This window comes from Paramormyrops kingsleyae, chromosome 15 (genome assembly GCF_048594095.1).
Source record: "Paramormyrops kingsleyae isolate MSU_618 chromosome 15, PKINGS_0.4, whole genome shotgun sequence".
NCBI lineage: Eukaryota > Metazoa > Chordata > Actinopteri > Osteoglossiformes > Mormyridae > Paramormyrops > Paramormyrops kingsleyae.
The window spans coordinates 14,600,768-14,614,460 of NC_132811.1; the positions used below are offsets into that span (position 1 = coordinate 14,600,768).

Below are 13,693 nucleotides of genomic sequence, written 5' to 3' on the forward strand. Positions count from 1 at the left end.
ATTGTTTATTAAACCAACGGCCCAAATTAAATACCCAAAAACCGTAAGGTTTCTTATTCGTACTATGAAGATTCACGAAATGCCGTCTTTACAGCAGCTAACTTTACTGGCATCAATATGGTCAATGAACGTTAACTACAAACTGTCTGTGGTATTCCAAGTTCAAATCAATCTGCACTGAATTAAAGGACACGAAGTATATACAAAGCTTTGTATGAAATTAATTAACCGCTAATGATCTTTAAATCAAGTGTTTGTGGTTTGATGAGTAGTGTTTGGAAGATTAAAAACAATATAAGCGACCTTTATTTGTTTTCATTTAGTAATGAATTACAACTGTTTTTGTTAGTAGTTCGTATAGGTACTTGTAGTAATAATTCTATTACCGGTATATTATTTTTGGCAGAAAGGGGAAATTATTGGAGGAGTGATTTAGTCCAGTAATAAGTTTGATAAAGGCAATTGTGACTCATTTTCCTTTATTGCATATTATTCATGTCCAGTGTTTCGCTGCAGTTTACTTTAGGCTTTGATAATCAAAGCATCTATAAACATTAGATATAGATAGATAGATAGATAGATAGATAGATAGATAGATAGATAGATAGATAGATTATTGCGCCTCCTGTATTGTTATTCGACCTGTGTTTCCGTGTCACGTGTGTATTAGCGTATAGAAATAGCCTAAATTTGAAAACGGTGGCTTTATGCAGAGATTGTGAGTTCTAACAAGAATACAGACGACAGTATTGCTTTGGCTCCAACGTGGACTCTTACGGTAGAGGCGAAAAGGGTTCTGGCGAACTAATGATGTTAAAATGCTGCTCTATCCCAGCGCCTTAATTAAATGCATGGAAAGAACGAGCGAAGAACATCTGGTTTCAATCTACGTCCCTTTGATGGCATCAAGTGTTCTTTTCCCAGATCGGGGGCTGGGAGGTATGGGCTCTCCGTGGCGGCTTGGAGCACTGACTTCTTTTCTTTGAACCTATGGACCCTTTCTCTCCTGTCAAGACCCTCTCCCGAAGCAACCTAATCGTTGGCTCATAAAATATTCCAAAATGATTTGTACTAAAAGAAACGCTTAAAATGCATATATGTTTCTGATAGCGACTTGCTTATAGAAATTTCGTAAAGTTAAATAGTCGGCAGAACTGTATTTAAAAGTTTAATGCCACTTTTCTCGATGTGCCGTCAGGGTTAATTTCGGGTTTGATTAATTTCAGACATCACATGAATCATTTTAAAAAGTAATCTTTACTCGCTGTTTAATCGAAAAGTTTTCACAATTCTCTCATTATTCCGCAACACTTCTTACAACACAAATAATTCGGAAATCCTCATGGCCGCCACACTGTACATAAATTAGATAAAGATCTTCATTTAAGCCAAAATTATTTTTATTACACGTAAATTAATATGGGGTAAGGAGAGGGAAACAATCCTCAATTTAAATAGCTGTTGGAAATAACCTACAGCGAGCCGTCCTGATTAAATAGGCATAACAGTGGATGGATATAAGGTCTCCCTTACGAGACTTCTGGGGTCCTCCGTCCGGCTGCCAAGGGTCCTTAAATTCTTTAATTAGGGTGTTTCTGTATTGGTGGTGGTATGTTCCGTACTGTGTGAAAGGGAGGGGTGGCTTGTGATGGAAAGTGGCTCTGTAAAACGTCAGGAACTTCACAAAAGCATTGCCACGTAATTACAGGCTCCTATTAGGACGATCTTCCCTCCCAGGGGTCTTAGATTCTCATTTATTCAGCGTTCAGGCTTCCTCTGCCTGCCAGTTCGTGTCGTTTGAAGTGCCAGAGTCTCTTAAAACCATCTCAGTGAAGGACTCTTTCCAAAAGCAGTCCCTTTTCAGCCTTCCTCCTCTGAGCGTAAACTGAGAGCTTACTCACACGCGCATCTGTTAGACATCATCTTCTCCGCTGCAAACCTCCAGCCATTCATGAGTCGTGAGTCAACAGCGTTGAGAAGAAAACCTTCTCAGAAGTCTTCAGGGTGGATGGTGCCGAGCAAATGGTGAGCTATTCGGTTTTAGAAGAGTGGACAGCGTCTGTGGTGTGACATCCCTTCTCCAGAAAATCTCTGCGGCAAATAAGACCTAAATAAAGGGGAAAAAACCTTTTGGTTCCTGCTACGCGTCTCCCGTTTTGAAAGTTCAACAAAGCCTCTTCAAAGCTGAGAAACGTCAGTCCTAGCGGATCTATACAATTGTGGACGCTGTGCTTTGTGACAAAAGGGGTTCTTGTTGATTGGTTTGGCGCCATTATAGGTATTTTTTGTCTGAATGCGAGGAATAACTTGGCTGGGCTGCTATTATTTTCTTTACTATTCCGTATTCTATTTGCGTCATGACTTCTAGTTATGCACATGTAATGGACAGACAAGCTACGATATCCAGCCGCTTGGAGAGTCCGATTACAGCGAATCTGGAAAATCTACAGGCTAAAAAGAACTTCTCAGTAAGCCACCTGTTGGATCTGGAGGAAGCAGGGGAGATGGTTGGGGCGCAGGCGGACGAAAGTGCGGCGGAGACTGGGAGGAGTATGCTGGAATCGCCGGGGCTGACCAGCGGCAGCGACACCACGCAGCAGGAGAGTAAGTGCGAAGTGAGCTCCCGTGGTATGTACTCTTGGGGCCACAGTTGTGATTAACACTTTAACGCAAAGGATTGTCACATTAGCACATATATGTCAACCATTTGGCGCCGGCGGTTCTGACATTGTGTAGTAAATCAAACACGAAGGAAAATCGCGGACGATTGCGTGATTTATTTCTGCACAAGTTCTCTGTTGTTCGGGAAGAGAGGAGTTTTCAAATTTTAACCAAAGGTACGGGTAAACACGATCGTGTCATGTTCATTTTGGTGTTTTGTAGGACACTAATAGGCTATGTGGCCACAGGATTGCCTCCGAATACCATTGCGTTCAGAAGCAACCCAGTATGAGACCGTTCCAACAAAGCACATGTAAACTGGTTACAAAATATACATTTCCATAAACATCTTCATGCCAATCGTAGTATAATCTGCGAATACGTTCACTACATTTTGTGCGGTGTGTACAGTAACGTGTACAAAATGTAAAGGTCTACAAGTGATACAGTGAAGATATCGAAAATACATTCCGTCAAACTGTAAAAGCGTCTCGAGACGTTTTTAAAAAGGAGTAAACGTACTCTTGAGTGTTGCGTAAAGTTCTAAAGATATTGCTTAATTATACCAAATCGATGCGAAATTAGGCGTTCGTGGCATCCTTTCCTTGAAACATGGAGTTTATGCAATCCATGATATTAATGCTGTGATTTCGCCGTATAAACAATCTAAGCAGTTGTCCTTTTAATCATTCGGATCGCAGCAGGTTTTGTCAGTTTTAGGGGTGGCGTTGCACATTTTCTGTCAGCAGCAGTAATATACGGTGTATGAAATTGCTAGGTTAAATTTAAGTGCAAACACAATGGCGGTACATCCTTAGTTCTCCCGTTATTCATACAGTATAAATATCAGTGTACGTTAAAACGCCTTTATTAAATTTCACCGTAAAGTACAAATTAGAACGGACATGCTTTTTATGATTACTTCTGACAGGAGATCGTATACGAAGAGTATGGCCTAAGAGATGTGTAATTATGTCGTTTCATTTATCCTAAACTACTGTTAATTTAAACAGCTGAAGATATGTTTAGTTTTATCGGTAACGCACATGGAACAGATGACCTGTACCGACAATGGACATAAAACATCACTTAGGCTAGTTCTCGCTGGCGCACATTTCTCTTTACCCGTGAATATAACATCGCCGGTTGTCGCATCAGACTCCTAAAAATAAAAGGTTCCTAAATCAATCAGCAACTCCTAACTGAAAGAAAACCGGAGACATATACAGGGACTTTAAAAAAACGATTATATGTTATGTACAAGGAAAACTTGAATATAATTTCGATTTGCATAACAGAAAATTCCGCCTGTGGGTGTTTTAAGTTAATTTAAACGGCTTTGATGTCTTTATGAAGACATTTATGTCGAAATAGGCTAACCAATTATTACGCGTGTTATATCATATACAATAGCTCAATTAACATTCGAACACATAAGACTGCTTTGTAATCTATGCATAAATATTATTTGCGAAGGATATATTGTTCGAATATATTAGATGGGAAAATTTTTAAATGCAATATGCTGAGAACTTATATTAATACCAAAATAACCACAATTGGGCTATCATAGGCCTATAAGAAAGGTAGCGATGGAGCATTACTGGGACACAATACAATCATCCATTTTAATTTATAATAGGAAAAACTACATTATTGCAGGCGGTTATAATATTTAAGATATAGGCTAAATGCACCATGAAATTCAACCGCAAATATTTTATCTACGCTGATGACATAACGTTTCTGTGTAGTGATTTGTTATCGTTTAATTGCGTTAATTACAGGTTAATTATAGGAGACATGATCATAAATACATAGGGTCATATAAACAAATAGCCTAATTAAATATTCCATCAGCTGTCCGTATTTGTTTTCCTTGTGTTTACATCGGAAGTTAAAATCTGTAATACAATCTAATAATTGAAAAATGAAATTAAACAGCGGTTAATGTAATATTTAAATCTAACGGTCCATTTTAGAGAGCCCTGACTAGTTTGTAATGTAGTTATATGGGAAATATGAATTAAAATACATGGGCATACATATTAAGTTTTCACAGATGTGTTTACTAATATGGAGCTACAGTATGGACATTTATATTCAAATATATTCTCCAGTTCTACTAATTTTTGGTTTTGTTGAAGGGTAAGTTTTGGACTCGACACAGGATATACAGGTAAAGAATGATAGGCTATGTATTACTTCACAAAAAGTAATTTATTTTAAGTTCATTTTTAAAAGATTCACTTTCTAGTTTAATTTTTCTAAATATATTTTAAAGGCCTTTCTGCTTTCATAGACAGTCTACGGTAGTTGCAACGTGATAAAACAAGATAGGCCTACTGTACATGGCTTTTAAAAGCGCAGAACGTAGCCTATACCAGAAAAGCTTAACCACGGTATTCGCCTCAGTGTATACTTGACTAAAGGTAGGTCCATTTAAGTATATTTATAATTGATTTGGGAATATTTATACTGTAGGTCCTAAGGCTTTCAAAGGTCCTCTCACAAGTTCAATTCGTCTGAAACAGAAATCGTGAAAGACGGGAGATGAAGGTGAAAGTTACAACGTGAGACCGGTATTATATCGCGCAAAAGATTATAAATTTAAAGTGAAATATCGAAGCATACACGACACCCAACTTACCACCACTGACGTGGGCAGCAGATGCGGGTACTAATTAACCTAAAAAGAAAAAAAACACCGCGTAGGCTAATTAATGCGATAATGACAAGGTGTCAGTGACTTACAGCTCGCTTTGCGCTCCATCTAGGCCCGTTTATTTCCCGCTGCAAACACGTTGTGAATCCCGTTGGATTTAATTTAATCTAACGTAATATGTAATGGAAGGAGGCCGTAATATTTTTCTATTATTATTTTTTATAGTATTTAAAAGCGAGTTTACCACATTTCCAGTGAAAGTGCCTTAAAGGCATCTAGCACAACTGCCCGTACATTAATACACAATTAAAGAACAACTAAAAACAGGAATAAATGAAAAGGAAACGTCGCATGAATAATAGGCCCTATCATAGAAAGTAGACATTAACTCCATCCAGAAGAGGTACCATGTCCTCCGTTGCCATTTATTTAACTTTTGTGACAAAAGAAAAAAAAAAGTTCGCATCTATTTAGTCTGTCAGCAGATTTTCATTTGCTTTGGTGTAGTGATTAATGTGCACAATAAAAGTATCTATTATGGTGCTGTGCCACCAGACTTCACAGGAAAATGCCTCTATGGGGATATATCCGCTGTCCTTGGGACGTCCATCGTGTCCCATGAAAAAACAGACATCTAACACTCCCTTTCGCATAGAAACTCGTCGTTTCCACGTACAAATAATACCGCGAACAATAATACAGTACGGGCGGATGCCCAAACAGAGAAATTGTACGGATTTTAAAATAGCTCGTATGTCTTCTGATGGTTAGTATGTAAAACAATTACGGTTAGCCTATATTTCCCTTTTTATAACGCCGTCAACCGTACAAGATATGAAAAGGCAATGCACTCAAAATACGTTTGATAAGCCAGACAAATGTATTAGAACCGTTCCATGGCCTATGCTACAATAATACTCACTCCACCAGGTATCTATATTAATAATAGTCCGAATGCCCGTGCGCGTTTCCAGTTACTGATTAACCACTTATTGTCGCGGTGACCGCAATCCAATCCCAGGATGCTTACCTCGCACCAGAAATATGTATCATTCACATACTGTAAACAAGGTGTAGCTAGGTGTAGGCCACAACACAGGAAAAAATGTTTCACTTTGACCTTTTGTAGCAGGTTGCGTTTTTTAAAAATAAAACAGAAATTAATTCAAATACACCAATTGGTTTCAATTCATTTCACATTGTGTTTGAAACTATTATTGTGTCATTCAGGGATATAAAAATTGACAGAATATCAAATAGATATGGCCACAAAAATCAATATCTCTTCACATTTATTTGTATTTCTAAATATCTTTCTCCTAATAATATATATTAACATTATACATGTATTGTGTATATAGATGTGTATAATATACTTGATCATTTATATGATAGGTGTACTTCTGTAAGTTTGGTGTTTTGAGCAGTGGTGGGTCAGACACATTAGGCCTCACAGTCGTGTGGTTGAAGAGGAATAAGAAGTAAAAGCTAGGCGGGGTCCCTCACGCTGCCCACGGCAGGTCTAACCAGAGAATTCTGTCACACACGGAGGTGTACAGTATGCAGGCGGGTTTGTAAAGAAGGCAGTAAAAGTAATTACCTTCGATGGCTAATTACATATAATTTGTTCTTCTGCATACGCCCATGTCACTATGTGGGAATCAGACCTCAGGGAGTGCAGCTTGTTTTGCGGTCGAGAAAGTGACCGTGCAGATAACAAGGATGAAGCACGGCTCTGTTAGCAGCGGAGCGTTTACCTGCAAATGCCGTTCAAGACCGATGCGTTCCACAAGATTCCTGGCTCAGTCTGTGTCCGGACTTCAATATTACGGCCTATTACCGAGAAGAACTACGATGAAAGTGCTTCTGTTTTCAGGCCTGACAGCTGACTTGTGTGTTTACCGTAGACTGGAGTGATTCTCACTCCTGAAAAAAACTGGTAAAATTCAGGTGGTGATTTTGCAAGTTTATGTAACATTACGGCCAATTGGATTTATGATATTTTCTTGTGTGTGTGACAGGCATGTTTTGGTCACACATAATAACTGATTAATGAATTGATGCTTTAGTATACTTTTTTTTTTTTTGAGATTTCACGCATAGTTGTATAGCATTAGTAATTCACACATGTTTTAATATGGTTCTCCTGAAACTAAAAAACATGTTAAAAAATTTTATTATCTTTTTTCCTCTTTTGGGTTTGCCCTATCAGCCTATGTAATAAAACATTAACATGCTTGTTTTGATATTAATTTAAATGTTAGACTTTTGTTCAAATGAACGTGTAGCTTCCAGCTTTCCATGGCCACCAGTGGTCAAACTATGGTTTGGTTGATCATAAAAATGCATTTTAAAAGCGAAAACTAAAAGCCGTGGGCCAAACATGAGCAGACATAGAACTCTGAGCTGCTTTTTTCCCAAAAGGCTCGCAAAAGCTCCTACTCAGACCTTCCTCTTGGTTTCTGGGATATCGTGGACTCAAGGCCCCACAGTTCAATGATGTGATATTATATTTCCAGCTATTGATCCTGATATGCTAGTTAACTCACTTCTAAGCTCGTCGGTCAAAAGAACATTTTCAAATGAAACTAGTAGGTTAATCCTAGAGTAGAGGGGGTGATGATCAGATGACCACAGCCATAAAGCCAGCAATGTTTTGATATATCCTGATGTGGGTTCCTTACTACCAAATAGTGGCAGGGATAAACATAACTCAGCTATACTACGACTTGATCACTGATAGCTTTAAAGGACGAGACAGTCAAAGATGCACACAACCAGAGAACATGACATTTGGCACTGCAGTAACATTTGTGAAAGAGGAGCCCAGGACCTTCCCTGAGATATGGTAATGTTGGTAGGGAGGGTATCTGGGTGGGGGGGGGGGAGGATAAAACACCCCTGATCAGTAACCAGATAGGCAGGCAGGACAGTGCCAAGAGAGGGGGGGGGGGTACGCTTCAGTTTTGCCTGCTTCATCGGCCTGTGCAACAAAGCGTGACTCCGCAACCTCGCATTCATTTCAGCTTGTGGTCTGTGTGTGTGTGTTGCACGTGTGTCTTGTCCCCGCATGCATGTGTTTGTGTGTGTGTGCGTGTGTGTGTGTTTCTGTGTGCATGCCCACAGATGAGCAGCTGAATGCAGAGGAGAAGAAGAAGAGGAAACAGCGCAGGAACAGAACCACCTTCAACAGCAGCCAGCTGCAGGCCCTGGAGAGGGTCTTCGAGAGGACGCACTACCCCGATGCCTTTGTCAGGGAAGATCTGGCACGGAGGGTGAACCTCACGGAGGCCCGTGTTCAGGTAGCCCCCCCCGCCCCGCATCCCCAGGTCTACCACTGTTACATGCCGGTCACGTCTTAGCACAGAGCGTCTAATAGGATTTAATGAACACTTCTGCAGAATATTTTAAAGCAGATTATGATGTTTAATTAATGTAGATGCAATAATGCGTTAACCACCAACACTCTTTATTTAAATCTCAATCCATTCCTTCTGACAAGACTTAACTGTAAAGTTTCCGGGCTTTGGATGTTTGCCCGTCCTTTTATGTTGCCATAGGAATGTTTTGCATCGGGATTATGCCTAGTTAAAAAACACACAAACACACACGCACACACACATCTGCAATTAATACTTACCAGAGCATTGCATAGCCTTTGATAGAAAGACTGTTCAGACTGTTCATTCCTGGGACATTACGTTACAGGACATTATGCCTCCGGAGGAACCGACTGGATTCGCTTTAATAAAAAGGATTTTATTTAGCTGGACTGCCTACAATCGGCTGTTTTTCTGTTGCGTGTAACGTGATTGAACACCGTGTCTCACTACACTGCCGTCTTGTTTTTGAAGAGCATAAACTGAGGAGATCCACAGGAGAATATGGCATTTTTTGTTGCATGAATATGATTGAGATTAATTCAGAGAGGACTTCAGTGGAGCAGTAGCTTTGGGATTGCTGATTCTGGAATTCCCTGTGGTTTCCAGGTGTGGTTCCAGAACAGGCGGGCTAAGTTTCGCCGGAACGAGCGGGCGATGCTAGCTAGCAAGAACGCCTCGCTTCTGAAGTCGTACTCCGGGGACGTGACGGCAGTGGAGCAGCCGATCGTGCCTCGCCCTGCCCCTCGACCCAATGATTACCTGTCCTGGGGCACTGCCTCCCCATACAGGTGATTTCCCACCAAGCGATTCCTGATCATACATCAACCAAATTCCACCCCACAGTCTCATAATCTTCCTGTCACATGTGACTTTTTTCTCTTTCCATCACGTCTGTTTTCTCGTGTCCACCTTTCACACATTTTCGCTCGTACCAGATGTTTTCACGTCTGTGAAAAACTGGGCTAAGCCTGCAGTCGGGGACTAAACTGTATGGAAAGTCCCACGATGACTACAACCATAAGCAGTTAGTCGATACATTTCCTTGAGAATGTGGGTGTTGAAAACTGGCTTTAAGATACTCGCTATGCTTACGCACCTTCTCAGAGTTCTCTGCTACATGATACACGCTAACAAACACAGGAAACATCGCGTGGGCAGGATTTTTTGTGCCACTTTTGACACTGGTTTGATTTAAAGCAATACTATGCAAAAGAAAAATAAAACGTACAACACTGTTAACCTGGCAAAAGCGATGGAGTCAGTCAGCTGGAAGCCTCCGCTGGCGTGAGCGCATGCTGTGTTTTTCTTCATTTCCACTTGAGCAGAAACATGCCTGGCATGTGAAATCACTAAAGCAAGTCCTTGTGCAGACCTAACACATGCATTGCAATTTATGTGTTGTTAAGCTGCTATCCAATGCCCGGGGGAGCGGCTATGCCAGTTCCACAGAAAATGCTGCCCAATGAAAGCAAGTACTCTTTCATTTTTTTCCCTACCTGCATCGTTTGTAGGGCTGCCTTGCTGGCGGCTCTCGTTGACCTGCACGTGTCGCATATAAATATTTGACGGTTGTCGTTATTTTCATACCAGCGCTATGGCTACCTACCCACCCACATGTGCCAACACCAACACCACCCAGGGGATGAACATGGCCAACAGCATCGCCAACCTCCGTCTGAAGGCCAAGGAGTACAGCTTGAACCAGGTGCCCACAGTCAACTGAGGACAAATGAGCAAACCCCGAACTCCAAGGAGGACCTTCGGGCATTCTTATCGAGAAGATCCACACGGGCCCACTGCGGGTAACCAGCCAGCCCATGGGATTTACAGCAGATGCTTCTCCCAGATGGACATCATGTTATTGATGAATGTATTGTATTATTGAGCAACCGATGGGTTAGAGGAAGACTGAGTCAAAAGTGAAAAAAATTTTGGAATGCTTCAGTCTGAAAATCCAAAAATCACTTGTAGATCCTATTTAGCCAGTGTAAAATTTTCTTGTTTAATTGGCTTAAGATGAAGAAAAGTGAATTCATTGACAAGGCAGTGAGACATCATTTCCTTCAACCCGATAAAAGCTACGGAAAGTCTTACGGTCCAATTGTGAGCACCATCTGAGAAGACAGCGTCCATGCTGATGATGCTTCCGAAGACCATCCAGTCGGATCACCATGGTTTTCCGTCTGGACAATAGTGCCCTTCGTCTCGTCTGTCAGCACCCTGTAAGAATTAACGATAAAACTCTGCCTCACAGAAGCAGCAACTCCCAGGGGTCTGGAATAACCTAAAAGTGGACTTCATCCAGGACAGACACTGGGAAGTTATAAAATTCTTTTCATATCGTTATTTGATTTTGTTTGATTTTGTTTTATTTTCCCACTTTATACCACTGACAAGCAAATGTCGTCAATGCATTTTGATTTATATAACATACACTATTCAACTAATGCCAGCTAACATTACTTTTGAAACCAAATCCTAGTTGCTATTTCTCTTTGTATTTTATCTTTATTTGTAACAGAAAATCTTATATAATAATAAAACGCTGTTGAAACAACAAACTGGAATGTGCTAAAGTTTAGAGCGTATTCAAAAAGGTGATGATAAGGTTTTACAGACTATGGAACAGGATAATAGAAACGTTATATTTTCTTTAGAAAAATGGTGATTAGTTGCTATGATGTACTTTTGTTTAAATCTAAAGTGTTACTTTCTTGAAAGATCATCACCAGGATGATTCCTGGCAACGGTGATTCCATATTTAAGGAAAAATCCCATTACTATGAATTTCCCCTAGGGAATACATTGCAATGTATCCTGCTAATGAAGAACTCTTTGGAATTAATATTTAAGAAATAGTTATGATTGATTGATAAAGTCATTAGGCAGTAATCATTACTGATTCATTTCATTTATAGTCATGGCTGATTTATCTACATTTCCATAAATAAATTTCCCACTTTTTTCTGGTGGCCACGTGTCTAGCATTCAAGTTCAGTATTTGACAAATAATGAACAATGTCAATTTAAAACTTTACACCGGACTAATGAAACAGTCTCCCTAACTGCATCTAAGAAGAACTAGGGAGTCCAGACTTGACTTTATAAGGTACCACTCGCCTTTCATCTGCTTCATGTCACGCCATCCTGAGACGGGCCAGACGGCCAGCTTGTCTCCGGTGGCACACGGAAAGTGGGATGTCAGGCCCTGATGTGAAAAAGGCCCCCGACAGTATTCCTGGGCCCTATACATGGACCGCTGACAGCTAGCAGACACTTTGAGTTGACTCTGTAATGCAGATGAAGCAAAAAAAAGAAAACTAACAGGTTTAGGAATTTGTGCAAACACCACTTAAGGATTTTATTACGCCAAGAGGGACTTTCCCACAAAAGTTGCACAAATCCTTCTGCTGGGGTTTAATGATTTCTGCGGAACTTTTAAGTGTTTACGCAGGAAACAATATTTTATGCGCAGGAAGTCCTTGTTTTTGTTTTTTTGGCGCCCCCGTGCCCCAGTGTAGTTTAATCGCTGCCATAACAGCATCCCTCTGCCGACACTTCTTTGGTTTTGCCGCTCGCGTCTGACCCGTGCGAGCCCCCGCGTCTGACCCGTGCGAGCCCCCGCGTCTGACCCACGGACTGGGCGTCGGCAGGGGCGCTGGGGCCAGGAACACTCTCCCTTCATTACCTCGTTCCCAAGGAAATGCCAAATCAGGTTTCACTCCGGAAACTGCTCTGATCTGGATGAATGATGTGCTCAGTAAAGGAAAAAAATAGGTTCATTCATAAAAATAATGTGCATGTATTTATACATGTACATTGATATGTAGACATTGGAGATACATTTGAGTGTATTGTTGAGTGTATATTGAATAAATGTTTCCCTAAATTGTGTCCAGAGGAAGAACCCAAGGAAAATGATATGTAATTATATTTATAGATTTATTTCCATCTTCACCTTTTCCCTTACATTATTGTACTTGTCATAGACTAATTATTAATCCCCCGTAATATATATTCCACAGTCAGTGAAAAAGTATCGATGACTTTGAGTCAATACCTTATTTACTGAAAGCAAATATCATTGCTATTTTTACTGAAGAATGAATGATTTTGGCACTTAATTTACGCAAATAAGATGTAAAATATATGACGCAATTGAGGCCTTTTCAGTAGCTTTATGCTGAACAGCAATCCAAATCACTAGGTGTTTTTTTTCTGGATTTCTTTCACGATTGACTGCACTTCTTACCACGCCTTACGCATCTGCATTATCGTCATTCTGCAAATGCAACTTCTGTCTGTCGCGGGTTTGACAGTCGTGGCAACGATAATTAGCTTTTGATGATCAGCTTGCTTCGGCTGTCTGTATATCGAAGAAATGAAATGATCTCAAGGTCACTGCATTCCGAGAAAACGATCCAAAGGTAAGTCCAGCGGTGCATGTTTGAGGTGGTTGTGGGGGGGGGGGGGTGGGGGGTGGGGTTAGGGGTTTGCGTGCAATCATTTCAGGAGCAGGGATGAGAAGCCCTGACGCGCTGCGCCCAGCGCCGAGTCTCACCTTTCACGACTGAGCCGGCAGACCTGAAGTGCTTCCAGATGTGTGCTGCCAGTGACCGGGGGCCACGGCCCTCCATCAGCCGTGACAGCGTCCCCTCGGACCGGCGGCTCCCTGCAGCCGCACATCTGGAGCCCATTAACGAGGAGACGCCAGTGCTGGCGCGAATATCGCCGTTATCCTTTTATTTAAATATGCAGTTCGGCTCGCACTGCCTTAACTTCCAAAGCACTGAATAAAATCATTTTACACACAGCACACAGGAACTAATCCTGAAATTATTTCACAAAGTATTGCTGAACCCTGCCGTTCAATAACTGCCACAAATAAAGAGAATGGTTATACGTCCCTATTATGAATCAGGTTCTCCAGATGTTCTCCAGAAAAAAAAAAAGATTAAACCCATTTTAAAAAGAAATAAGGCAG

At 40.8% G+C, this 13,693-nt stretch overlaps 1 protein-coding gene across 5 annotated transcripts; it reads left to right on the forward strand.

Annotated features, from left to right (window-relative positions):
• The first annotated feature begins 1,676 nt into the window (after window positions 1-1,676).
• Window positions 1,677-11,681, forward strand: prrx1b (paired related homeobox 1b). 5 transcript variants are annotated; one of them, XM_023804674.2, is made up of 5 exons: window positions 1,677-2,628; window positions 8,453-8,628; window positions 9,316-9,497; window positions 10,116-10,177; window positions 10,300-10,490. In XM_023804674.2, exons 1-5 carry the CDS (start codon window positions 2,358-2,360, stop codon window positions 10,353-10,355), a joined length of 747 nt encoding a protein of 248 aa, XP_023660442.1. In that variant the 5' UTR covers window positions 1,677-2,357; the 3' UTR covers window positions 10,356-10,490. The 5 variants fall into 5 exon arrangements, with proteins under 5 accessions (XP_023660442.1, XP_023660445.1, XP_023660444.1 ...); XM_023804677.2 differs by having other exon boundaries at window positions 1,687-2,604; window positions 10,116-10,181; window positions 10,300-11,681; XM_023804676.2 differs by having other exon boundaries at window positions 1,687-2,604.
• Window positions 11,682-13,693: the final 2,012 nt, after the last annotated feature.

Excerpts from the sequence above, each read along its gene's own strand:
- prrx1b (XM_023804677.2), top strand. The coding sequence starts at position 2,358 with ATGACTTCTAGTTATGCACATGTAATGGACAGACAAGCTACGATATCC. Across the intron at positions 2,605-8,452 it reads CGACACCACGCAGCAGGAGA|ATGAGCAGCTGAATGCAGAG; the intron begins GTAAGTGCGAAG and ends GCATGCCCACAG. Across the intron at positions 9,498-10,115 it reads GGCACTGCCTCCCCATACAG|CTGCTATCCAATGCCCGGGG; the intron begins GTGATTTCCCAC and ends TGTGTTGTTAAG.